Genomic DNA, 27,638 nt, shown 5'->3' on the forward strand with positions numbered 1-27,638 from the left:
GAGGGTGGTCAGACTTTGACACTCAGCCAATCACGCAACCCCATCCGGCTCACACACAGATGGGCAACATCTCTGGCCAGATTGCCTCTGGCCAGACTACATCCTTCAGTAATATTTTTAATATATTCAGAGGGTTGTTTAACAAAACAGATGGGGTGTTCTGTGGAGCAAATAATGCCACATTTCATAATGCGAGGGGGTCAGCGACCTGTTGAGGTATATTTAGGTCAGTGTCACCTTAAGCTGATCAACCCCTGGCTGACCAAAGCTTAGAAGGGGAGCTTATGGCCATTAGGTTGCGTGCCTGTAACACAGGTGGATTTGCCATTGTAATTTAATACAGGCTGGCCACTCCAGACTGTCAGATTTTTAGCTAAATTTTTTTTATCTCTTCATGCTGCTTTATGATTCAATAGTTCCAATGCCCTAAGTCACTCATTTCCTTTTCATTTTTTGTATTTTTTGTGGAACCACTGCATTTGAACTGAACAACCTCCAGCTATTATCCCTCATCCTCCTCACTTTCCTCTCTTTTTCTGTCCCTCTTTTGTCTCTCAGTCCTTTATAAGGTCCACACGTAATGGCCTTTCCCTTTACAAACCTGCTTTATTAACCATAACCTTATCCTAACCTTAACCTAACTTTGACCTTAACCTCACCTAACCTTTAACTAGTAACCCCTTAACCCCCAACTAAAATTTCATCACAGCTAAAGCAAAATAAACCAACAGCTTCTGCAGCCTTTTATCAAACTCTAACTCTATAACAACATAACCTTCCCAGACCCCTATTGTCCTTTGTCTTGTGATTACCTATGATTATGTGGTTTCTAAAATCATTGCAAAAATGATTAAATTTCCCCTGTTGTTTTGCCTGGTTTATCAATGACTCTAAACCATCACTCTGGCAAATCTATGTATATAGTGCACTGTGTATGGATACTGAAGAAAGTATGAGTTTACAGATTATGAAAACCATGCAAGTGCAAATAGTCAATAATAGAAAAATGGCAATCTAACAATAACTTAAATTATAAAATTAAATACTTTTAATTTAGATTATAGTTAATGGCAGCAACAGCACACTTTCAGAGTTTGAGTATACAGTAAAATAACATATAACTGTGAGTATTAATATATTTTAAGATGTATACACACACAGTAGAGTGCAGAACCGTTTACAGCAACAATAAAGAAAGGAAATTAATCCACCTAGGTACATTGCAAACCAGGCAGAACTTTAAACTCAGTGATTGCCTCCTACCTGCTGGTATCACAAAGGACTCCTCTGTACACAGCGCTGCAACAACAATCTGACAAGAAGGTATTGAAATGTCATCCCCACTAACCAGCCACCACACCTCTTAATGTACTGTATAGGAAATGGAATTTCTGGTATCGCTTTACAACTTAAACAACAGGTTCTCTTGATTTGGAAGTATTGTTAAGGAGATCGCCAGACTAAGTAGCAAATTGGGCATGTATAGACCACTGTGGTGAAGAGGGAGCTGAGCCTGAAGGCAAAGCTTTCGCAAATCAAATATTTCACCTCCTGGGCACCTTACTTTTAAAGCTTTCTGGACACGTCTAACTGGTAGGAGACTCCGGGGTAGACCTACAACACCCTGGATAGATTATATTTTTCATCTGTTTTGGGAACACCTTGGGACCCCCCAGAAGGAGCTGGAAAATGTTGCTTAGGACTAGCTTGCCTAGCCTGCTGCCAGTGCGACCTGGCCTCAGATAAGCAGTAGAAAATGGATTGATGGGTGGATGGAAGATATTGTTATTTTGTTGGTTCAGCAAGATGGTAGGAGGGCTGGCATATGTTACTGTATGCAACTTGCATGGATGGATGCACACATACAGGGGCCAGACCTGTAGAGTTAAGCTCAGACCCTCAGCTCTGTGCCTGGAGGCCATCTATGCTAAGTAGGGAACCTCCCCTGGGTTGGCACCGCCCTGTGTACATTCTCAAGGGATTGCCAAAGGCATGTTGTTGCCGTGAGTCATCCTTAGATTCAGAGAGGGAGACTAAGAGAAAGGCAAGCGGGAGGAAATGTGGCAAAAACTGAAACACAAAAACTCAGAAATAGGGAGAGAGAGAGAGAGAGAGACAGAGAGACAGAGAGGAATGGAGGAACAGATTAAGTAAGAAAAGTAAAATAGTTTAGAAAAATAGATGGAAAACATTGAACCAAGAAAAAAAGCCAAGAGCGGAAGGACTGTTTAATGCTTGGCAGAGGGGGCTGAATTTAAGCTGGCTCCCCTACCCACACCCAAAGCGCTGCCTATAGAATGCATTTTACATCACAGCAACAACTCAAAAAGCCCACCAGCCACTGACTGGATAAGCTCAATATTTTATTGTCCCTAATGGGACATTTGGCTTACAGTCAGGCATGTAACACAATACAGACTCACAATAAACAAAGAAGAGAGAAACATACATCTCTCAGTGAAATGAAACAATGGAAAGAGCCAGGAGATTGAATGACCAGGGTGGAGGGATGAAGCTTGAGGTGAAGAGTCTGTCACAGTTAAGCAAGTTTACAACTTGTAGGATAAATAAGAACTTCCATCTGTTTGATTTAACTTGCTGTTGCCTGAAGGTACAGCCTGAAATTCTTGTTTAGTGGGGACTCCATTCCTCCCTCAGCAAGAATGTTCCATTCAAATATAAGCCCCTTTTATACAGCCAGTTAAAAGCGGAAATGTTGCGACATTATTCTGCCTCGCCATTCTGTATAAAACTTACGAACTGTGGGGGAGGGGGCATTGTTGTTAAGCCAGCAGCAGAGGTAGTAACTAAGCCGAATCGACGTTTGTGTAAAATGAGGGACACGCTAAACGTTGCTGTTGTGTTACACGCCACGCTTCTTTTACTTCTGGAAAACCAGCATGCTATCTAAAATCAGGGGCAGCATTAAACCAGCTTAATGACGTAATGAGTATTGCGGGGTCTCTATTCAAAAAGGTGGACCCCCAACTTGTTTTACTGACCTCTCATTCAAGATCAGTTGGCTGCGAATAGGCTTTTGCCACTAGAGCGATGCATGTCAATTAATGTCTCTTGCTCTGCCTTATTACCTTGAGTTGTAACCATGTTGTAACCATGACAAATGCATGACAAACATGCAAGACCAAGAGCTTCTTTAGCTCTGAAAATGATGCATTGTGTTCCCTCTCTTAATATGTCTAATGCTAGGAGTGAAAAAAAAAACAATAAGGCAATGGAGTGCGCCAGTCATATAGAGCTCCCTATTCCTTTGTGATACCAGCAATGAGAGGTATTGTTTTTTTTCTATGAAAAAATCCCCATCTCTGAAAGCCATGTAGGAGATTACCTAATGGTTTGATAATCTAGTTCCAGTGATCCACCTTCCAATTCAAATAACTCCTCTAACTATTACTAACATTAACATTGAACTAAACTGATGTTGTGTCTTCGTTTTTGTGTCTCCTCCAGAGGGTACCCCGATTCGAGGTAAGATGTTTAACCAACACAATGAAAAAGAGAAAAAAAGACTAACTGACACTAAACCAGACATAACCTATCCTAACTCCACCCAGCTGACTTAATAGGGGGGATATCAAGTGGGCTTTTTCTCTTAAAAATTTAAATCTTTTCTATTAAACCTAACATTAATATGTCATCTACGTTATGTGTGCTCTGTACACGCTGTTTGTGAATGTAATCATACGTGTTTCACACTCCAATCTCCCATATCATTGTCGATGTGCAGTTCTTCCACCTCTGTGGGCCTTCTGTGTTTGTGCTGTCCGACTATCTACTCCACATCATCAGTGTCAGGAAACTACTGAGCAATTCAAATTGCTGGCTGGTTATAATACAGGATTGAGAAAGTTGAAAGCAGAGGGGAGGGTTGGTGAGGGTTATTACGAGGTGGTTTGTTTGCTTTATACCTCTGACATTTAAATTGTTTGGAAATGGACATGGGGCCGGAGGGTAGGGGATTGGTGTTAGGAAGTTGGGTGCTGGGCGACGGTGGCCTTATTTGTTGATAAGGCCAGGCTATTGAATACCGTAAACCCTTTCCTCTGTCTCCTTCTCTGCTTTGATATCCTCCTCATCCTGCTGTTCACCACCAGAGCAATAGCCATGTTTTGTGTGTTAATGCACCCCACTTTCATGAGTCCTAGCTGGAGTTATTCATGGTATGTCAGGGTAAAAGCATTTGATTTAATTCCCTCCCTACCCATTGTTCTGCGGTACAGCAACTTATAAAGTTAAAACTAGGGAGTGAAATGGCCGCCTTTTCAAAAACTGCAACGTGTACACCACCCCAAAAGCAGCTCTTGTAATGAACGGGAAGATACCAAGGTGGGACAGAGAATGACACAGAGGTAAAGCAGTGTGACTGATTAATTATATGATAGCTTTGTCAAACAATTCTTCTGTTTTAAGATGCTTTTGTTTCACAGGCTGAGCAGGTAAGTGAATATCTCAGTTTGCCATATATGTTCCCATATTCATAGGGATGGGATAATTGCTTTTAGTTTCATGTATACAGTTTGGCACATGAAAGGGTGTGATTCATTTGACATTAGAGCTCTGACAGTAATATTAAGGTCCTCCCCCTTCAACCATTTCATATTAGCCATAAATGACACAAATCTCTATACAGTAGCATATTATCAAACGTAGAGACGTTATGTAGAGAGAAAATTAATATCATAGGATATTGGAGAGAGATGCAAATGTAATTGAAATCAAGGTGTGCGAGAGACACAAATTGTTTGTTTGCACAGGTGCATGTCCAGACTAATGCAGACTTTCATTGTCTCTTCTTCTCCAGAAAATGTAACTTTTTGAGAAGATGTCTTACCTAAAGACATGTTTGCCCTACAGCTGAATCTGAATTTTTGTCATTTGTATTTATATAGGTCAATATCAGAAATCAAAAATTTGCCTCAAGGGGCATCACAATCCCCTCTATCCTTAGACCCTCGGTTTAGATAAGGAAATCTCCCCAAGAAACACAAAAGGCAAAGCTCATGCTCACCATTCACACAGACAGGATAAAGGAAACAGAAACAGAGGGAGAGAGAGACAAGGACAACATGCACAAAAGGGACAGAGGGACCAAGGAGAGAGGCTGAATCTCTTAGTGGACGAAGAATTAGATCCAAACACCATGCCAGGGGAGAGCGAGAGATCCCAGGATGGCCAATGGTCCAGCGCAGGAAAGCCTGAGTGATACTAAAGTATCGATTAAGGAGAGTGAAGAGATTAAAACCAAAAGAGGTAGAAAGAGATGACAGCAATGGTCCATCTCACGAAAATCACTGTGTGCATCACGGGAAATAGTGCCATGGCTTTAGTCGCATGAGCCAATTCTCAAAATGTAAAATCTGCATTAATGCTTCCATACAAAGCCTATTAGGTGCTGGCCTAAAGGTAAGCAATAGGTAGAAAGGTAGCTGGACTCCCTACCTGCTTCATTACTGATTTCATGGGAGCGTTACAACCACCAGATGGGTACTGACAACAATGGCATCACACGTGGGGCTCCATGCTGGTGCGATCACAGTATAATGACCTTGGGGTGGTGGCAGAGTGTGCCCAAGTGACAACCAGGATAGAGACAGAAGGAAAGGGAGACGGAGACGAAAGGTCAGTTCCTTACTTTGCTGCTGTGTCCACACTGGATGTCTCCTCTATTGTATACTCTACTCCTCTAATATGTAATTTTACGCATGTTGTCGCTCTCTGTAGTTGCAAGAGGTATTGAAATTTACGCACAATACCACAGCCCAACAACTGCAGAGATGTTGTAAGGAATCATGCTGAACCAGCTGTAGCAAAACTTGGAAATACACCAGCCAGTGAAGTGGGATAGTACTTCGCTTATAATAGGGCTGTACATAACGATTATTTTTCATGTCGATTAATCAAACAATTATTTTTTTCAATTAGTCGATTAATCTAACGACTAATTTTTTGTATTCTAAAGAAAACAAAAGTTGCCTATTATTTGATTAACATACCAATTTATCCAAAATAAATATCAAAAACATGTCTAATCAATAAATAAATATTTTATTCAGTCATCCTGATGAAGCTCATTAGAATAATGACAATAGTATCATATCTTAAAATGAATCAAATTTCCACCTCACTGATGTGTTGTGATAATAACAATAACATAATGACATTAATTAGGCTACTTTACTTAAACTTTAAATGTTTCTTACATGGATTTATTTCAATACTGCATATTGCAGGATGATAATCAAATGTATTTTTGCATCAATGTGGGGCGAAGAAAACAACTTAAAGGATTTACAGACTGTACCGTTATTTTTGTCTGTAGCCTACTGTTAGTTTCAGCTGTTTTCTCGCTCATGACAGTCAACGCCCCCTTAACTGTGATATAATGAGGGTCTATCACGGCCTGAAGTGAGCTATTGCTTTTATAAAACGGTTGACAAGTATGGCAAAAATAAAGTAGGCTAACAGACGCACTACAATTTGACTTTATTTCATCAACAGATATTTCGAATACAAAAAGTAGACTAATAATGATTTATTTTTATTTTTTTATATATTACTGACAGATATTGACTGATCAGCCACTTTCTCGACGGCATTCCCAACAGCAAGGTTGCACAGATTTATGACCGTGGAAACAAACTGCGCTTGTGGGTCTTACGCATGCGCAGAACCGCTAAGTAGCACATCTCGATAGGTAGCATAAATCGACAGCAATGCGTAAAATAATAACACTTTAATATTATACCTGCCAGAAAGGGCGGAATTGCGTCTCTCCTTGAGCAATAGTCTTTTGAACAGGCTATTGAAACTTAAACTTTGTTTCAATATCGCAGACATCTGGGGCAAGTAGTGGACTGCTGTCTGTGTGTGTGTTTGTGCGTTTTCGTGTGTGTGAGCGAGGGAAATGTTGAATCACGTAATAAGCAGATCTCTGTCTCTCTCTCTCACTCACTCTGTCATTATTTAAATTTACGGTAAAATGTGATCTGTAGCCTATCAGATCTGTATCAGAACGCATTTAATACCAAGAGTAAATGGGGCTTGAAGCTCGGATTATAGATTATAACTCGGACCACGTTCGTCGCGGAGTGATACGATCTGTGCGAAGGAATTCGACGTCATACCCGTTGTATAGAGGGTATGCGTTGATGTCACTTCCCCTTCCGGAACACGCTGGACTGAGTGGCAAAACATATGTTACCATGGCTGCGTTTAGCAAACCGGGAGTAAAACAAGTGATTATTTGCTCAAATTAAAGGCAGTCTGACTTAACAGTGATCGTTACTGCTTACCAAAGAACCAGTGGTCCAGCTCTTTACCATTTTAGATGTGTTGTTTGTGTTTGAGCTTATTCAAGCTAACACTGCTGCACATCTTTCTGCCACTCAGTGAGCGTAACTGCGTTCTGTGACATCATGCGCATACCCTCTATACACTCATTACATCACTATTACGAACCAATCAGATAGCTTGATTTGACCTAGCCGTTTTATAAACAGAAAATATGAAACTTCCGAACATTAGATGACACACGGTGTAACGTTACCATGACAGCAGCGGGGCAGAAATTACTTTTAACATGAAGGTGATGAAGAAATACTTAGAAAATACATTTACAGGATACAGGGTCTTAAAAGTATTTAAAAAGTCTTAAATTTCATATTCCAAAAATAAGGCCATAAAAGTCTTAAATTTCATTACAAAAGTATTGAAATTCGTTTACCAAGGTCTTACATTCTTTCTTGTCCTTTCGTAGGATTTCGTAGGATGCCGTAACGTCATAAATGAATACTTTGTGTGTGTGAGACTTCATAATTTACTCCGTTTGGTGTGACCATGGACTGTAGGGTGTGACTGATGTTATACAGCAGTACAGGTAACGTTACTGTTTACGTCAGTGTTCAGCTTTACGCTCCGAACTGTAAAGTGTTCACGGTGCACGAGCTCTGGCATCCAGCTTTGCGCGAATCAGTCAGTTGTTAGGAAAGAAAAGAAAACGTCTCTGAGGTGCTACTAACGTTAGCTCGACGACGAAGAGAATAGGCAAGTGTCTGAAATTCAGAAAGCCAGAGATACGAACAAGTTGGCGGACGAGGATGAGGGCAGTGACGCTGAGGTTAGCACAGCAAGTTGATCGGCGTGCGAGCCAGTCACACTGTGGCGAGCGTTAATGGAACAGCAGAGCTGGAAGACCCGCTGAAGTTTACTGGTCAGTGAATGATACAACAGCAACGGAGAGACAGGTGTGTATGAGACGAGGACCGTGTCTGTGTGTCGGCGTTGCGCCGCTGTTGTAGGCTAACGTTATGTGAATGGAAACATCAAACTATTAAGCTTACATCACCCAGATGCGCCGATCACGGGACCGATCGGCGCATCGGAGCCCAACTCCTTATCCCTGCTGCTTTCAAGTCAATACTATATAATACTATATTTCAAGCAGCCTTTAGATGCTTTAGAAAAACAGAACAGGATGAATAATCACTGAAGCAATTGGCATATTATATTGCATTACGTTATCTAGCCAAGGTGTAACTAATTGTAACTCATTCTGCACAATTTGTTAGTATTTTTGATTTCAACCCTTAAGATTTCTTAGTGCACAAATAGTGGATTAATTTCATAGGTGTAATTACGCTGGGGATACTGGGGACACGTCTCCATCACTTTTTTTTAAAGCAACAATACTTTGAGAAAGGTTTATTTGCACAATAAGAAAACATGCAATGCAATTTAAAGATAAAAGAAACAACTTTGCATTGTTCAAAAAAGTATGTCCCCACCACTTTTCAACACAAAGTGACTTCCTTGATTCATTTTATCTTATCAAAGTACAAACACACCCCAAGCTATAGGGTGTTAAATATGAATGTATTTTAATAAAATGTTTTATTAAATTCATGTAATTTAGTAAATCATTTTCTCGGGCTTAAAATTAATACAGATTTTCCATTAAACAGCAGTGAAGTTGGTATTAAATTTCATCCTAGGTGGTATTAAAAAGGTCTTAAAAAGTCTTAAATTTAACTTTGAGAATCCTGGGGGTACCCTGATTTTAACAAACTACGTGTCCTCGTGCTGATAATGTGCCGTGCTTGTGTGGAGACAGATAGTAAACACGATTTGCGGGGCTGCCGTTGCCATCTAGACAAAGTGCTCCGGGATACTTTCGCTTCACGTGTTATGCTGCTTCACGTATTCGTGGATAGCAGTTGCGCAGCAGTGAAGCTCACGGAGCGAGCACCACGTTGTTGAGTCTGCATAACTCCCAGACTTTAGACAGTCGAGGACGAGGTCTTGTAGCTGCCTGGAGCTTGTCCGGGAGAATCCCACTAAGACCGGATGCAGCAACGCTTCAACGCATGTAATGTGAGTCGATGTATTTACGTAATCAAATCGCCCCAGCCCTACTTAGCCTGTAATGTTTATACATCATGCGTGAAAATACAACACGCACTATACATACATAGTGTGAAACTTGTTAATTCCAGTTATTGCAATACCAGGTTTTTGCCTGACAACATTCCTCAATAGTGGAGTGCATTATCCAACAGGGAATCTAAATATCTGTGTTGATGTATTAGTAGAGATATTTCTGTAAGTATTCCTCTTCAGTCATTAAGTGCATTTAAGGCCTGTCACTCTTCTGTACATGTCAGCGAGTTTAGTTCATGTACTGTAAAGGTTATTATTTTGAGTGTCTATCCACTTACAGTAAGGTGCTAATTTGGGGTTTTAATTGCACTGTAGTAGAGCTTTAGTGAGCAGTGTTGTGATGAGAGGACATAGAGGAAACGACTGCAGAGGAGAAGAGAAATGAGAGACTAATGAGAGAGAAAACGCGAGATAAAATGATGAAAAGAACAGTGTGCCACCACCGGCAGGGCTGAGTGTGCTGCGGAAGGAGCAAGAGGGAGGGAAAGAAAGAGTGAGACTTGGCCAGCCGTTTTGTTGATCGCCTAAACAAATCAATCAAGGCCCGCTGGAGCACACTAATTGAATTACACAAATGGGACTGGGGGGGTACACATGGCAAAGCTGCTACAAAGCAGCGACAGGGGTGGGCAGACCACAGCTTCAGGCACTTTCTGAAATTAATCATCCATGCGGGCCCCTCCTTGCTTTTCTTTTATCCCCTCATCTGTCCTTCTGTTTTTCTGTGCTTGTCTGTCTCTTCAACTCTTCCTCCTACATTGTTTTCTTCTGTCTCTGTTGTACAGTTCACCTCTCATAAATGAGACTCTCTTTCCACCCCTGTCTATCTGTTGTTTTTTCCATTTTTTTCTCTCCGTATCTCATTTTCAGATTTTCCCCAACCTTACACTTCTGCCTTTTCCCTTTGTCACCCCCTGTTCACAGCAACCTAGACTAAAACCAAACCAGATCTGGAATTATCCAAATTGATATTTTATTAAAAATGAAATATTTTCTGATACCATATTTGCTGCTAGTCTACAGCTACAGAAAGGACATTGGAAACCTGCAAGGAACTTGTTTTTTACTTCAAGTGTAGTGAAACATCTTAGTTTGCCTTACCATTGGGATAGATGGATGGAGAGCCCCGTCTACAAGACAAATGTAAATCTTATATATAATATTTATATATATGTTGAAATTTTAATATACTGAAGCCTACTGGTACAAAGTACCCACTCTAAATAGCTTCAGTTCAACCAAACCAAATTGGCCTTCAAAAACATGTATTTATTGAACTCTGGCCAGGCAGTCTTCTTTGTTATCACACCTTGGCACCTCAGTGCTCTTTATCAGATCAGCCTGCGGCATGCAGCCCTGTTAACCAGGGCAGCTGTCAAGGCTGGGACAAATGTCCCAGACCAACTGCCCATTACAGCCTTCTTTATCGAATGGATGAAGGCAGTGAACATGCTGCAAGACAGCCAGGAGTGGGTGGCAGTGGAGATTGGAGGGTGTGAGAGTTGGTGGGCAGTAAGGGTCACTTTGACTGAGATGGAAACTAATTGGTCCACGTGGAAGTGATGTCACTATTATCAGGGACTTTATTTGCTTAAATTGTAGCCAGTATTTTTTTCTTCTTTGGGATCCTAATGGTGCATCATACATCATGGAATAAGACAGAAAGAAAAAAATGGCACCAATCTTTTCTCCTCTGATCCAGGAACACATGAATTATTATTCAGCAGTGGCGGTACTTCCTGGGGTTTACGGATGGTTGGTGTAGCCTCTAATGGGGCTTTCACACCTGAAAGTCCGCACCAAGGTCCGAACCAAGGTTCATGTTTTGATACATTTTGATACATTAGGTTAGTTTTGGTTTGGTTTCACACTGCAATTCTGCGACCGCACTAAAGGACTTTACATGACACACTTGCATTCCGTTGTCATCATCTGTGTAGGCTGATTCTCCCTATACTTGACATTGATTGGTTTATTAAACAGTTCAGCGGGTATCTTTGACTAGAATGAATGAATAAAAAATTAACGTATGCATATTTGCCACTATATTATTATCATGGCATTACTACCTGCAGCACCAAGTATACTGAAGGCTAGTTCAAATTTGCAATTAAACATCCTCGTGCGAACATTATAAAGTCGCCGACAGGAAAGGAGGAGAAGACAGCAGCAATCTTTCTGCACCTCCATTTCAGGAGAAAACAAAGATGTATGTGGCAGTGTGCTTCTATAGTGGCTGTCTGTTTTGAAAAGATGATCTGTCACGGGAGATTTATAATTGTGTCCTTATTTCAATGCATGTCTCCGTGCATTTGTTTGTTTCCAGTTTACACGTCAACCGCTAAACTTCCTGTAAATAGTCTGAAAGTCTGAACCATCCAAAAAATGCTTTCACACCAGAAACGAACCGGACTGAAACTACCTCTTTTCGTCGGACCAAATTTCATCTGTTTGAAACTGAAAAGTCCGAAAGTCCGGACCAAACGAGGTAGGTGTGAAAGCCCCCTAAGTGGATTGAGAGACTTTCCTGGACATTCTCAGATCTTAGGTTCAATGCCCACAACAGCTCACATAATGTCCCTCAGCATTCATGTGCCCTTTTTAAGTGTCTTTGAGCAAGATTAAGTAGCAAGTAATCTAGTACTTGCTCATCAATTGTAAATCACCCTCACCATTGAATTTAAATACTTACCAAGTAATGAAATAAAGTGTACTATTTTTTTTTTTTTCATATGACAATTACTAGTCATGAACTGTTTTTCATTTTTTATTTATTTCTTAATGAAATCAAGCAAAACAAACGGGTCTTTGGTAGTTTTTACATTTGTTATGTTTGTGATAAGACTTAATAGCTGGAGACAGTGAAGACATGCCATTAGGCCCCATATGGGACTCATTTCATAAGCACAGTAAGGTCATTTTGTGAGCAACACCGTAATTTGCTGTTTGTCGCAAGGCAAGTCTTTATCAGTAAACGCCCATTGTGTAAACAGACTGGGTGCGTGTTTTTTTATTGTGCTTGGGAAAGATAATTTTCAGCATTTATTTCATTCCTTGTGTTTCCTCTTTTCTTGATAAAAGAAAAAAAATTGCCAATGGCCACTCGCGCTGTGGTGAGCCACAGGCTGGCAGGGTAGACAGTGCAATTATGCAAAACACAGGGTGTGCAGTCATTTTTAAAAAAGACAAAAGAAAATGGTAGGAAAGAGACACATGCTGGTGACAAGGGTTTTCAAAGGGTGGAGTTTGTTTAGTGTGTGCTCATGCCGGTGCATGCTGCTGCTGGAGATATGACATCAAAGACGGTGCATTTGGATTTGTATGTTAAAAGCTCTTAGAGGTCTGTTGTCTTTAAATGCTAATATTATCAGGCTTTAAACTGGCATCACCAGAAAATAAAGAAATTTAATTTGTTTATTTGGTTACAGAGATCAATACTTAAATCAATGGGATAGATTCATTGACATTCTCTTATTTTGTGGTTTACGAAATACAAGGTGAGACTAGAAGAAAACATATGCTATAGAGAGTGGAAATGACAAAATCTACAGAATAGGTATGGAACTCACAGTGTGGCACAACACATATAAGACCAGTGGGATATTGCCTCGACTATGTGTGAATCTGACGGAGAGATGAGCATAAAGCCTCTCAAAATAGAATAGATGTAATTTTTCTATTGATCTTCCTCTCTCTCTTAGCTTTTCCCTTCTCCAGCTCTCGCACTGGACTTCATCACATATTTGTTCACGCACATCTAATTGTATCCAGTGTGCAATTAAATTCATAATTTTTGTTATTCATTTTTCAATGTTTATCCAGTTTAAGATAATACATTATCTTCTGTTATTTAATTTTGAAAGAGAATAGTAATAGACAAATTTAAGACAGAAAATAAGAAATAAGGGATATGAATAAGAATAAATTCCTCCATTCCTCCTTCTCTCTCACTGCTCGTGTACATTTGCTGTCTCTTGCTTTCTTTATCTCTTACTTCTATCTCTCCTTCTTGCTTCTCCTCCCTTCCTTTTTCTTCCTTGCTTTTTTCCTACTTCACTTGTTCTCTTCTCTGAGTCTTTGTGTTATTCACAACTCTACTGAATAATAGCTGGAATATGTAATGAAGCCAATAGGGACTTGGAAACAATAGATAATACCACCTAGCGAGGAGCCTCCACCAAAGATGGTGAGAAACAGATGAAACTCTCTCAATCCTCTCAAAGTCTCCTCTGTCTTTCTCTCCTTTCTTGCTCTCACTCTTTCTTTCGCCAGGAGGTACAGTTCACAGCAGCTGATGTTGGTTTTAATTGGCTCTCAATTAATTGTGTTTGTCACCCATCCGCATGTTGGTGGTTGTGTTTTGTTGACCTTCAGATGACATTTATTAAGTATTATTTTCAGATAAAGACATTTGTATTTGCTGGAAGCATTTGCATTTGCGGAACATCTTCAGTTGGCAATGACAATATATGAAATATAGAACATTTCTTCTGATTTTGCTCTTTGGTAACAGATAACAAAAAGGGCACTCAATCCCACCACAAGCCCTTCAGCGTTAATATTTATGAAGCAGTGAAAAAATTGCACCAACTTCAACTATAGCTCTCCTAAGATTTTATAATTCAGCACAGGGACCAAGACTGAGGAGCCGCTGGCAGAGCTTTCTGGAACCATCCACCTGGAATTGAACTTCACACAGTCCTTACTTTGTGGTCTCCCTGGTGTCGAGGCGCTAGGCTTCTGAGCACATTCCAACCCACCTGCCACCGGGCTGGCATTTGCTGTTCCAAGCGCACATCAAACACATCCAAATCAGATCCTTGCATAAATGCAGAGGGAAGAATCTACCACCTGCACTCGGCAGGTAGACATTTTCATTTGGTTCATGAGCTATGTGCCAAGAACAGATCCCTCTGGGGGCTGAGGATGATCTGAACTGTAGAGAGAAATGAAGAGAGGGAATAGAATAGATGAGTATAGATTGTTGTGGCTTCAGGTCTGTTTTTTTTTTTTTTTTAAGAGTGGATATCTTTGTACTGACTCAAAGGTGTAAAATTCTCTTACAGTATTACACTGTGGCCAAGGTGGAAGCATGACTGATCTTAATAATTAAGCAGGATCGATTGTCTCATTTGTGGCACAGCTGAAAAGCGTTATTAGACCAATGTTCCAGAATAGTAGCTTTGTATAACATTGTGTTCCTGCCGCTTGCTGATGTGATGGAGTTGGTTATGGTATTTTACAAAGCATCCTGGGCAGCGGCTGGTGTATTGATGCTTCCTGGCTAAATGGTAACGAGCGATGGTGCTGTGTTTGTCAGGGAGGCCTGGGCTGCAATCTGTCTGCTGAGCCAGCCAGAAGCCCTAATGATATCATCAGGATCTGCCGTCAACAGCGCTCTAACGAGGAATGATCTGACGCCTGTTGTTTCACCTCTCTCCTCCGCCCCCCCGCCCCTTCTCCAGTGTCATTGCCAAGCATTTAGGTTGAGTTTATTTGCACATATAAGAGATAAAATCTGAAAAATAGATAAGTTGAAACACATAAGCTTGAACGGGTTTATATAAAACCATATACCCTAAAATATGACAATACGGGGGAAAGTAAATGAAGAAGAGATCAACACGAATTTAGTACAAAGTAGAGATACTACATCAAATCTTAATACACTGGAGTGAAGAGTGATTAATACAAAGCACACAAATAACAAGTAAAAGAGAATACAAATGATTGTAAACAACACAATCATAATGGTACCAAGTATATCAGTTCATATAGATATACCTTTAATCTTTTATTCCATATATGTTCATAAGGTATCATGTAAGATTAGATGCGTCTTTATTATTAAGCTGTTCAATGGGCATGCACCATGCTAGTGTTCATTTGAACTGTATGTCTGGATATTTTCTCTCATTCCCCAGTACACACCCTCCTCAGTGAGTGCTATGCAAAGGACACTTTTTTTGAATCATGCTCAATTTACATGACACCCTGTAACATTACCACACTCATCACTTTGTCCTGTTTATTTAAAAACGATTTCATGTCTAACATGACTTGCATACATCAACATAGCTTCAAATTTAGTGCGAGTCCACATTTGTATTTATTTAATTCTCTTTTTATCCGCGGATGGCTGAGGCTGGAGAGGAACCCAGTTTGTCTTGGCAATCTGCATTAGCTTTGCAGAGAGAAACAGTTCTTGACAAAATGGTTCAACATCTCCTCCATTAAGAAGATTGTCGAGTCACCAACAGATCAACTAATCATGTTCTCCCTGCTTTCTTTCTCTCTCTCTTTCTTTCTCTTCCCCCATCCCTTCTTGTCTTTGTTGGATGCTGTCATTCCCCAGGTGCCTTGCAGATCGAGAACAGCGAGGAGACAGACCAGGGGAAGTACGAGTGCGTGGCGTCTAATGTGGAAGGCGTACGCTACTCGTCCCCTGCTAACCTTTATGTGCGAGGTAGGGAGCAACCTGGCCCCAGAGCCAGGCCAAAAATAAATAAATAAATACATCCACACTCAGATGTCTGCACAGTGCAGCTCAGCTTTAAGTGGCATTGCTGTTGAGCTTAACAAATGATAATTGCTTCCATTCTAGCCCAGCTGTATTTGCACAAAATGTATTTTGCAGAATAGTAATACCCAAGTAATATAAATCTTTTAGCATTGATAGTATTGCCTGCCCACAAATGTAATTTCATATGCACTGACACTTCCAAATGTAAAACTATAATTGACCAACTAATGTTCTTCTCTGTTATGATGTTATGCTCCATTTTGTCTCTGAATGCCTTCCCCTACTCACTTGGAAGGAAATGTGTAGCACAACAAGCCGTATGTCTTTACTTTATCAGTTGTAAGACGCCTTTTACCTGTAATTGTGTGCCCGATCAAATGTTTCACCCTCCGTCAAAGTTATGGCACCCAAAAAGAGTCGCAAAGGACTTCTTTTTTTGATTCGTTTTTTTTCAGGTACAGGAGCACAACGGTAAGTCGTGATTTTGATTGAGTGGCGAGGTATTAATGCTGATCAATCAAAATCTCAACCCCTTCGCCTTCTCCAAGATTTGGGGGTAAAAAAGGATTTACTTGTGGTGAATTAATAGAAAAGGACTCTTAACACAGTCAGCAGCTCTTTATTACAAAAAGAATGCTCTAGTGCTTAGATTATAAATAGTACACTTCTTCTACTTTTTGTTCATGGTGTTCTGAAGCATAAATCCATAGTATTCCCCTGTTTCTGCTTGGGGTATTATCTTTAAAGCCTTTTACAGTCAGTGGTAAATTTGGCTGGCATGTCCCAGCAAAGTGAAGATATGAAAAACAAACAGTCACAGGGAACGTTGAGTTTCATAGGAAACAGGCAATGAAGACAAAAGCCTTCTCTCTACCACTAATGCTAAATGACAATGAATCCCTGTTGAGGGAGCTTTGATAAATTGAAGCAGATGCATTTTCGACATGCATTATTTATAATGTGCATATTAAATAAAGATGCCTCTGTATCTACTCAGTTTGTTCCCTCTGCTGTGTACCAAATAACTTTGTTCCCAATAAATAATTCACTACTCTGACATTATGAAATGGGTCAGGGAGCTGCTTTTTCATTATTATTGCTATTATCATATCCTGTGAAGTAGCAGTGTAGGGAAGAAAAACTGTAGGGAGTAGAAAGTAAAAAAAAAAAAAAAAAAATGGTTGATCAAGATTAGAGTCTCTTCTAGCCAGCATTGATCCTGGATTCTCATACTGTCTTAAGTGTCAGTGACACTTAATGTCAAGTAGCTATCCGCCTTTTTCATGTACAGAATGGTAGCAGTTGAAAGGTTCATGGTAAATTACAGTGAGACAAGAGCTCTACGGAATTCATTAACAGTAATGGGAACACTTTGTTGACACAGCACTGGGATGTTTAGTAGTTTCTTTGGTCAAAAACACACTGCTATACCCTGATATCATTTCCAACAATTCATGCAATCTCCATGAACACTGGCTTCATCAGCATGCTTTTAAAAGACTACACAAAGGTCATAATTACTCAGGGACTTTCACACTATGTAACACACTTGTTATGCCTTAATGGTGTCAACTTTTGTCTGTTTTCAGTTAACTTTTGTCAATCAATTCTGATACTTGATGTTGACTATGTTTTGTTCACAAAGCGAAATGCACTCGAGATTAGCAGCTGTGGTAGGGATCAATTTTCTGGAGAAAACACAACAACAATCCTAAATTATATCTAGGGCATACTTTACCAGGGCAAATTGAGACTACTATCCTAAAAGAAACCAAAATGACAGTGCTACTGATTGGCTTCTAACTGTCTTGAACTGCAGCTGCTAATTTCAGCCCAAACTGTGTCTTTTTTTCTTTTCTATCTCTCATTAGTTTTTATTTATTTTCTCTTTATTTGGTTTCCTTCTCTAACAAAAGCAAATATGGCCACCACAGGAACCTCTCCTTGTGGTTATAAGGAGCTTGTGAAAATTTGATTTATGAGTATGGTACACTTGATTTGACTCCAGTGGCGCCTCAATATTTTCTTTTTACCAGGCGACAGTGTGGCCACTGGGGTGAATCTGATTGTATTGGTTCAAAGTTTATTTAAGGGGGGTGGGGGGGGGGGGCAGGCAAGTGTACTTTCAAGACGGGTGTCAGTGATAGCTGGGACAAGGGAAAAGGAGGAAAAAAAGGATTAAAGAAAAGGGAAATGTAGCTGCAGCTAAACACCTTGAGGTGGCTTTTTTTACTCTCTCTGTGTTTCCCCTATTTTTCTCTTCTCCTCATGTCATTGTGTTCTGCATCAACCCCTTTACATCCCTCAGAGCTTCGAGAAGGTTGGTGTGTTTTTTCTTTTTTACTTTTTTTAACCCACATTTGAAAAACAATTCAACATGTTAAAAAAAATTTAGCTGTATTTTCCTATTACAGAGCTCGATTAATTACTGATTTGAAGAAATACTAATCAGTTAATCCAAAGTGCTAAATGATTATGAAAGAAATGTTTCTTTATTTCCAAGAAAAAAAATGATGAAAGCAAACCCGATTAGCTCGGGTCTTGTTAATTTACTTTTATGTTTGCATTGTGGGGCCTTTTCTCGTTTTGCATCCTTTGGTATTGCTTCTGCACCTAAAGGCTTTCTTGCACGTGTTGTCATGGAAACCCAGCACGTGTAAATAACAGGACTTGTTGCATGATGGGAGAATGTAACTGAGCTTGCATGCCTGTACAGAATCCCTTTGGCCGTGTTGGTCTTTTCTTTCTGCATTCCCTGTGTTTTGTTCAATTGTTTCCTTCTCTTTCTTTGGTTTTTCTACAAGTGTTTTCTCGAATTCAACCCTTTTTTGGCTTTCCTTTATTTAGTTTTTTTCTTGTGTTGTGATTATGGTGTTGTGTTTGTGTGTTTTCCTTTTCCTTCAGTTCTTTTCCTAAACTTACTTTTCTGTTTGTCTTTTTGTGGTTCATTTGTTTGTGAGATTTATGTTTATTTTTCAAAATGATGCTGCTCTGCTTCTTGAGTCTCGGAGTGCAAATGCAAATGCCGAATGAAATAATAAGTGTGTGTACAGCCAGTGTTCCTGTCATCTTGTTTCTAGCGATCCATTATTGAAAAAATTAGGCCTGATTGGGTTCCATGGGGATTTCAGGCAGCCATTAAGGGATGCCATTTACAGTGCCGTGTGGATCAATAACAATATAATGACTTCGACATCACATTTGCTGTTGCTTAGCGGGTGCTCAAAGATACTTTTATTTTCAAATGGCAGCAGCTAGATGTGATTGGTTTTGTTGAGTGACTGCTGTTTGTGTTCCCTCGCAGTCATGACACTCAATCAAATTATAATTTATTATTCAAAAGCCCTCCATCCTTTGTACACACACACACATAGAATTGAATTGATTTTCAGTTAGATGTGACTAAAGTAATGAAGATTCTCAAGCTGGACTACAACAAAACACACAGTAATTTTTTTTTTTTTTGAAGCTTTCATAGTGTAGTCCTATGACAATAATGACGAGAAAGTGCTAAATGAATTGGAAATCAATCCAAGCAGCGTGTACTGTTTTATATTGCAACTGGCTTTGTACCAACTACCTGTCATCTCTTAAGATGTTCCACTTAAATGGTAGCATCAGCATGTGCACTAGGTTTTCCAAGACACATTCAACTGAATCAGATCTATATTGAATCTCATGTCACCTTCTGCAGTGGGTTCACCCGTAATGTTTACAGCTCCACTAGGCTTATGAATACATACGATGCATAATTTTGGAAAGGAACCATGGTTTTTGGCTAGGAGCATTACATGTGGCTCAACAAGGCTGGGTTGATCAGGCATATCATTCATTCAGGTAGAAGAGCTAACACACTTCCACCACTATCAGTATCCTCTGAGAGTGGGAGTATTTGTATGCCTGGATATCAAAGTGTGTTGATCTCCAGGGGATCTGTAAAGTATCTGAAAATATTGAAAATAACTACTGCTCCAATAGCAAACATGGAAGCAGTATGCATTCTTTAGCAACCTTAATTCATCCATAGTAGTACATCTGTTTTTTCATCAGTAACACTGTGCACCAAATTTACCCCTGGAATCTGCTCATTTTAACCAAAGTCTTCTGCTGTAGGCAACTTTGGTGCCCCTCTTAAAACTATTCAGTGTTGGCCAGCATTCCCTTTGAGAAGGTGCTGAGTATGGCTAATATATTTTTGGCCCCTGTCTACCACACCCATGCCATTTCTTTCCATTTCACCAGCCACATCATTTGTCCATAGGCAAGTTATTAGACATCTGTATAATCATCCCTTCTGGTTTAGCAGTTATCCCAAACAAAAATGAGGGTTTAAATTCCATCACCTCTATGCACCAACTGGCTATCAAGACTGTCAGTCATTGTAACAGCTGAGTCACTAATACCTTACTCATAATATATGCATATGTTCACAAAGTATGGCACAATGCCACTCTGAGAAACAGAGAATAATGAAAACTTGATAATGTCTACATTCAGCCATTATATTTAATTGTTAAGTCCTAAGAATAACACTGATGCAGAAAGACTGCGCTGTAATGTACGCATGTGCATGTTTGCCCTCCTACAATGGTATCTGCCTGATTTTGAATGTGCTTGCATGTCCTGCTATGCATTTGTGTGTAATGTTGGGAAAGAAAGCTAGATTACACCTTATGTTCTCACTGGCCAAAGCAAAATCCTGCCATCTCTATTAGATGTTTGTCTCAAGGAGTCCTGAAGTTAATAGCCACCCCTCAAAAACATCATGTTGCTATCAGAATTTGCCTTTTTTTCATTCAAAACAAAATTTCTATTACCTCTTATTGAAATGCAAAAATATGAATACAAGCCCTTTCTCAATCCAACTGATAATATTCACTGGGGATCACCACAGTGAGGGGACATTTTTGCAGTATCATTTGGCTGCTTGTCATCTACCTGTAAGTCAATAGAAACAAGTGATGCACTCTAAAATCCCCTCAATCCACTGCTTGCTATTATTAGATACCTCTGCCATGATTCCTGTCAGTTTTCTTTAGATAATAATTTCCATTTTGATGAGCCACCGATAGTGACTGTTTAGCATTGCCGCAGCTAAGGTATGTTAATACGGGCCGACCCCTGCGGCTTATATGTAAATGCCGTAGGCCTAACCCAGCAAGTGTGACTAAAGGATCTCCATACTGCGCCTGTGTCCTCAGGCAGCAAGAGGGTGTAATCTCAGCTTCAAGGTGACACTAAAGGCTGCACATTATTTTGGCTTCCCCCTTCATTTTGGGGCAGCAATCACTGCCTCACCAAAATGGCCGATAATGTCCACCTTCTGACCTCTGTTTTTTGGCACAAATCCCTCCACAACACCGCCCACTATTAGAGTTAGTGCAGTACTCTGGCGTTCTCTCTCGACTGCTTTTCACCTCGTCCACTGTAAGGCTTCTTGTCTTTCTCTCCACATTGGGGCTTGAAACAAGATAATATGTTGTTAGTATTCCAAATGAAAGGTACATGTTTGTTTTATTTTCTCTCAATTCCGAATGGGCCGGCTGGGCTCCTGGTCTCTGTGAATGAGGAGCCTGTCCATGCAATTGGGATTCTTTATTTTCTTTGTTTCACTGGCACTGCATTGTAAAGGTAGGACAGCATAGGTACCACACGTACACACGTACACAGCTTTCGAGAGCTTACCAGACCATTGACATGACTTGAATAGTCCACTTGAACATCCAGTTATTTCACACAGGCCAAGCATGTCTAGCTAATGATAGTGCAGTGAGTCATTTGCATGTGATACTGACATTTACACACACTGTTAATGTTCCCCAACATGTCTACTGGATATAGTGTAATATGCTGTAGTACCAACTGACCTTGAGCTCTTTATCTTCTGTTCTAATCAAAGGTCACATTTATTTATGAGTCAGACACATTGTGCATGCTGTTGACAGGTAGACTCTCCCCTGTCTGTGTTTTCCAAATTGCAGTTTGATTACCTACCATTCATTATAGAGTGCCCCAGTGCCACAAAGCCTTTAAGCAAGGACATTTTTGTCTATTGGCTCAGTGATTTGTATATTTCAAATTTCACTGGCCAGCCACAGCCAAAAGTTACCAGCATTTGGCAGGTGGCTGGTGGTAATTCCCACTTTTCCCTGAGAGTGTAAGTACTCAAAGGTGAACAGAGACATCTTCCTGTGGGGAAACCTCATTCACTCAGGCACTACAGCTCCCGGTCCATTGGCTGACCTGAGCCCCAGGGAGAGAAGAGCACCATCAGACACACTTTGATTGGACATTTCCCCTAAAACACAGACCCTGTTAGCCCTGTTCAGTGTTCACCGTTATTTTGGATTGGAGGCAAACTTCAAGCAGAGACAAATCATAGCTGAAAAACATCTAATAGTATTGATGCATACTTCTTTGTTGAACACAGCTGCACTCTGGTACTGTCTATGCTGTTCGGACTTAGTTCTTTTTGTGGATTTGTTCAGTTTGATTTATTTAATTTTAATTTGATTTTGTGCGTGTGTGTCTGGAACAATGCTATATTTGGGAATGGATGGCATGCTTGGATGGGCTTGGGTGACATTTTTGGGTTGTATTGGTTCCCTGGTGTCTGCCCAAGTGGATGGGGGTGCACCTGTATATGTCACTCATGCCATAGCCACACCCATGCATGTCAGTGTGAAGAATGGGCTGCCCTTTCACCTTTGTTGTTTCGTCAGGCATTTTTTGACCAATTAAAATGCAGATATATATTTTTTGTCCCCATTTGGTGGGCTTTTTTTGCTTTTTTTCAAGTTTTATAGAATATTTCCTATTTGGAATTTATAACTAGCCAATAATACCTGTCATGATGAGACAAAGCATCCTATCGCAACCAAGGTCACATATCCCATTATTTAATTAAATATTTTTGCAGTGAGGTCACAACAGTTTATGATTATTATGGTTATATTTTTGACATTTTTGCTCAGATTGTAAATATGGAAATTTGGGATTTTTTTAAGGACAGAATACTCTTTGCTGAAATCTGCTGGTACATTTTATGCCACACCAGTATGTGATTTTGTGAACCACAAAAGGTCAGCAATGAACTTTTTGCCCTCAAGGTCAGATGGTGTTTTGCCCAAGGTAGTAACATAATGGACATTGACAGTGAATTACAGGACTGAGAGGATGCATGTAGAGTAAAACAGAGGAGTACAAATGAAAAGCACAACAGTGGCTGCAAAAGGTCTCCATGTTTGATTCTATCTCTAACTGTAGTTGGCTGTTTGTGTTTTATAAATCTTTTTACATGTAAAGCAGTGCTTTCTATGACTAAATATGACATGGCTGTTAAAAGCCAGGAACAGTAGATGGGTTTTCACCAATTTCACCAATATAGTGCTAGTTTGCTTTATTTACTAACATGTTTGTCCCCGACAGACTACATGTGAACATACTGTATGTACATTTTAGTGATTATTTCGGTGCTCAGGTCAGTGATTGTCAGTTCTTAGGTAAAAATCCCCTCAGTGTGTGTAGGTGATATTTGTGCCGTTAGTCTGTTGGAAAACATCAAACTGTCCCATGCAACGATCATAAGAATCCCATTTGGATCGACACGGTGTATTTTGGAATGCTACCTATCCCTGATGCCCCTCTCAGTCCGTCCGTCCCCCCCCCCCCCCCCCCCCCCCCCCCCCCGGACACACATACCTCACATCCGCCCACCCAAAGACTTTCTGAGTTACTTTTGCATTGAGGTGCAATGTTAAAGGCGGGGAGGAGGGGAGGTGTAGTTGATTCTTGATTTTAAGCCCCAGTGTGTGAGACCTTCAAACCCACTTTGAGCCATGGTCTTTTTTTTTTTGGTTTTGTTTTGATTTGGAATCACAGTCTCCTTATTCTATCCCCCCACTTATACCCTTCTCCTTCTCCTTCCCTTTCTTCGACAACCCAAACCCCTCCCCTTCCCCTCTGCGTACTGTACAGTATGTCTGCGTGCCCATCCGTCACTGTCTGTCTGCCCGTCTCTCTCTGTCTGTCTTCTTGTCTGCTGTCTTGCTGCTTGAGTCTGTTTTGTTCTGCCTCGTGTCTTGTCTCTCGTCCCTGTCTTTCCTGTCTTGTCTATCTGTCTGTCTCTAAGTCAGCTCTTCCATTGGTTCATCATTTTTTACTTCTACATCTGCACCACTTTGCTCTCTCTTTGACCTTCTTTGCATCCCAACAAACATTTTGACATTGAATAGATGTAGATACTTTGGTTTGTGTTGAAAAGTTACAGACCTCTGTAGTAGTCCACAGTTGTTGCTTGTATATTTTTGGTGAACACAGTACATGATTGTTAATTATATTGTATCAGGACAAAATGTTCAATATTTACTTTTAATGTACCACAAGTGGTTGCCCTGGCTCAACACAAGGTGGTACCTCACCATCAGGCATGTAAAACATTTTTCTCCTATGACTATGTATATTGGAAGTTTGGCATTAGAGCATCAAAACAAATACTGCCACTCACCTTAGATGGTTATAGGCAAGGAAATCCTACATTACACTATTGTAAATTTTGTACTCTGTCGAACTTGGCCACCTTTTGCATGACACTATTTGTCAGGTGCTTGCTGGGATGCCTCTCATGAACACAGTGTTTTTGCTAACTCATACTCTTTCACTCTCTAACTCTTGCATACTGTACACACGCACAGTCATGCCTTAACCAACACTATATATATATATATATATATATATATATATATATATATATACACGTATCTACACATACACACACGCAAGTACACAGTACCATTCGCGTCCTTCCTCTGCGTCTTAGACTCATTATCAGCCTCCTTCCACTCAACTCCTATCCATGAGTTTTGAGCTCCTCCCTGTCTCCCTCTCTTAGCTTTCATTCTTCCCTGGTTCATCTACCCCTCTCTTTCCCTCTATCTATCTTTCTTGTTCTTTGGATTTCTACTCCCTGTTGATCCAGTTCTGTTTCTTGACTCCAACACTATGTGATAGTAGACTCTCAAGCTACAACTACTATAGTTATTTTTCTATGTATTTCTAGACACACACCTTGTTCCTCAATACTTATTTTGTGTTATCTGGGACTGCGATGTGACAATGTGCCACCATCACATTTCGTCACATTTGCTGGAGAAAAACAAAGTTTACACAGCATTGAAGTGGGTTAACCCCCCCTTCACCCTCCTCCAAACCTTCCCCTCTCTTTTTCTTCCTCTGTCACTCTTTGCTCCTCTGTTCCCTTTCTTTCAATCCTCCCCTCAGATGCTTTATCCTCTATCTTGTATTTCTTCTTTCCTCTCCAATCGTCTTTTGTCTGGGCATGCTAGCGACCCTTCAGTTATATTCCTCTATGCATTTTATCTCAATTTTTATATCTGATTTTGTTATCATTTACTCCTTAATTTACCTCGGTCTATTTATGCATGCTGTCTGTGAAACTGATAGCTGCATCTATCAATGGAACCGTGTCAGATCTTAATAAGGCTTTGTCCAGTGGATCTACCCTAAACCACAAAAATCTGATTAAAGTTTCTCATCTTTAAGATATCTACGTAGAAGAGACAGGTGTCAAGTGCAAACTTACGCTAGAATGTGTTTAGAGACCTTGTAGAGATGGTCAATAGCCTAGTAACCCTACACTTCCTGTGCTGTGGGAGAAGCCTGTAATGGCCTACTTCCTGTTTGGCATGAGTGCCTGAGAGGACAGGAAGTTCCAGGTTGCCATGTTGGCCTTATGTGATAGCATTGTCACATGGCCTTTACTACTCCTTCATACTTCGTGATCAGGTTATGTTGTAGTTGTATTTTTACTTCAGCAGTTCAGTTCCAAAGATGAGAAACTCGTAATAGATTTTTGTGTATTTAATTGTGCTGTGATGGGTCAAATATTGGTCAATGGAACCTTGTTGCTATGAATCGTTGCTTTATTGTTAATCTACATTGTTGTTGAAGCAGTTCTGTTAGTTTAGTTCCTTCTCATTATTTGTATATTTTTATGTTTTGAAAAGTCTACTTCTTTTATATTGTGTTTCAGTTCACATCTACCATGTTGAACCTTTTGTGTTAAGTATTTCTTTGAGAAGGGTCCATTTTCATCGGCCTCTCTTGTTACCTCTCTTTTTCTCTTTTTTTTTGACTCCCTTGCCCTCTTTTGTCATCCTCTCCCCTTCCTCATGCCTTCTCCCAGTCCGGCGGGTGCCTCCTCGCTTCTCCATTCCACCAACGAGTCAGGAAATTATGCCTGGTGGCAGTGTGAACATAACATGCGTGGCAGTGGGATCGCCCATGCCTTACGTCAAGTGGATGCTGAACTCAGAGGACTTGACACCAGAGGATGAGATGCCAGTGGGCAGAAACGTTCTCGAACTGAGCAGCGTCCGTGAGTCAGCCAACTACACCTGCGTGGCCATGAGCAGCCTTGGCATCATTGAAGCTGTTGCGCAGATCACTGTCAAATGTAAGATAATTGTGATGGTGAAGAAGGTTACTTATGAAGATGATTAACTTCATTTAAGTCTGAAATCAATCACTGTCATGATAAATGTCAGTTTCCTCTTTCCTTCCTGTTTTGTCACCATAACAGCTCTCCCCAAGCCTCCAGGTACCCCTGTGGTTACTGAAACCACTGCCACCAGTGTGACCATCACCTGGGACTCAGGCAACCCAGACCCAGTGAGTTATTACATTATCCAGTATAGAGCCAAGTCCCCAGACAGCAAGTATGAGACGATGGATGACATCACCACTACACGTTACAGCATTGGTGGCCTCTACCCCAACACAGAGTATGAAATTCGTGTCTCAGCTGTCAACACAATTGGCCAGGGTCCTCCTAGTGAGCCAGTAGAAGCCCGGACTGGTGAACAGGCCCCTGCCAGTCCACCACGAAACATCCAGGCCCAGATCATATCCCCAAACACCATGATGGTACGCTGGGAAGAGCCTGAGGAGCCCAATGGGCAGATCAAGGGCTACCGCGTTTATTATACCATGGACGACTCCCAGTCCATGAACCTCTGGCAGATTCATAATGTCCAAGACAGCCTCATCACCACTATCCAAAGCCTGGTTCCTCAAGAGACATACACAATTAAAGTCCTAGCATTCACCTCTGTTGGAGACGGACCCTTCTCAGAGCCTATCCACGTCAAAGTACTGCTAGGAGGTGAGAATATTTTTGTGAACTTCGCTACTGGTGTTGAAATTTAGAAATAGGTTTTTCTTCTGTTGCTTTAGTTGAATTCCATGTCCATCAATTTTGCTTACAATAGACATATATGTAATGTTCGCAATACTGTTGAAACCAAGTGTGTTCAAGATGCATTTTACAGAGTAGCAGAACACAATTGTACCTTGCTTGTCACTGGGGCACAAACTTAAGATTTTCTTTCACTGGTTAATTGGAAGATGAGTATAATATTCATTCCCATCTTACTACTAATTTCTATTAACAATATCCTAGAACAATGTCCTTTGCTCTGTTCTTCAGTTCCAGGTCAGCCATCCAAATTTCAGGCTGGTGCTGTGTCTGACACTAGCATTGAACTGACCTGGGAACCTGCCTATGAGAAAGAAGGAATTGTAAATTATGAACTTCGTTACACGGAAGGCAGTTTGGGCATCCAGGTTAGAATCTCAGTGTTTC

At 40.5% G+C, this 27,638-nt stretch overlaps 1 protein-coding gene across 18 annotated transcripts in view; it reads left to right on the forward strand.

Moving 5' to 3' along the window:
* The window catches only part of ptprsa (protein tyrosine phosphatase receptor type Sa), a 242,735-nt gene that overhangs the window by 150,715 nt on the left and 64,382 nt on the right, over window positions 1-27,638 (forward strand). For 10 of the 18 annotated variants that reach the window (XM_038715594.1, XM_038715593.1, XM_038715601.1 and 7 more), the window contains 6 exons: window positions 3,469-3,486; window positions 15,809-15,919; window positions 18,285-18,296; window positions 26,181-26,450; window positions 26,577-27,158; window positions 27,483-27,619. In XM_038715594.1, the coding sequence (XP_038571522.1) occupies window positions 3,469-3,486; window positions 15,809-15,919; window positions 18,285-18,296; window positions 26,181-26,450; window positions 26,577-27,158; window positions 27,483-27,619 (1,130 nt within the window). The remainder of the gene's footprint in view (window positions 1-3,468; window positions 3,487-15,808; window positions 15,920-18,284; window positions 18,297-26,180; window positions 26,451-26,576; window positions 27,159-27,482; window positions 27,620-27,638) is intronic. The other 8 variants (XM_038715600.1, XM_038715606.1, XM_038715607.1 and 5 more) reach the window with 3 other exon arrangements.

This window comes from Micropterus salmoides, unplaced genomic scaffold, assembly GCF_014851395.1.
Source record: "Micropterus salmoides isolate LMB-PRFRI ecotype aquatic unplaced genomic scaffold, ASM1485139v1 Ms_hic_scaffold_13, whole genome shotgun sequence".
Lineage (NCBI taxonomy): Eukaryota > Metazoa > Chordata > Actinopteri > Centrarchiformes > Centrarchidae > Micropterus > Micropterus salmoides.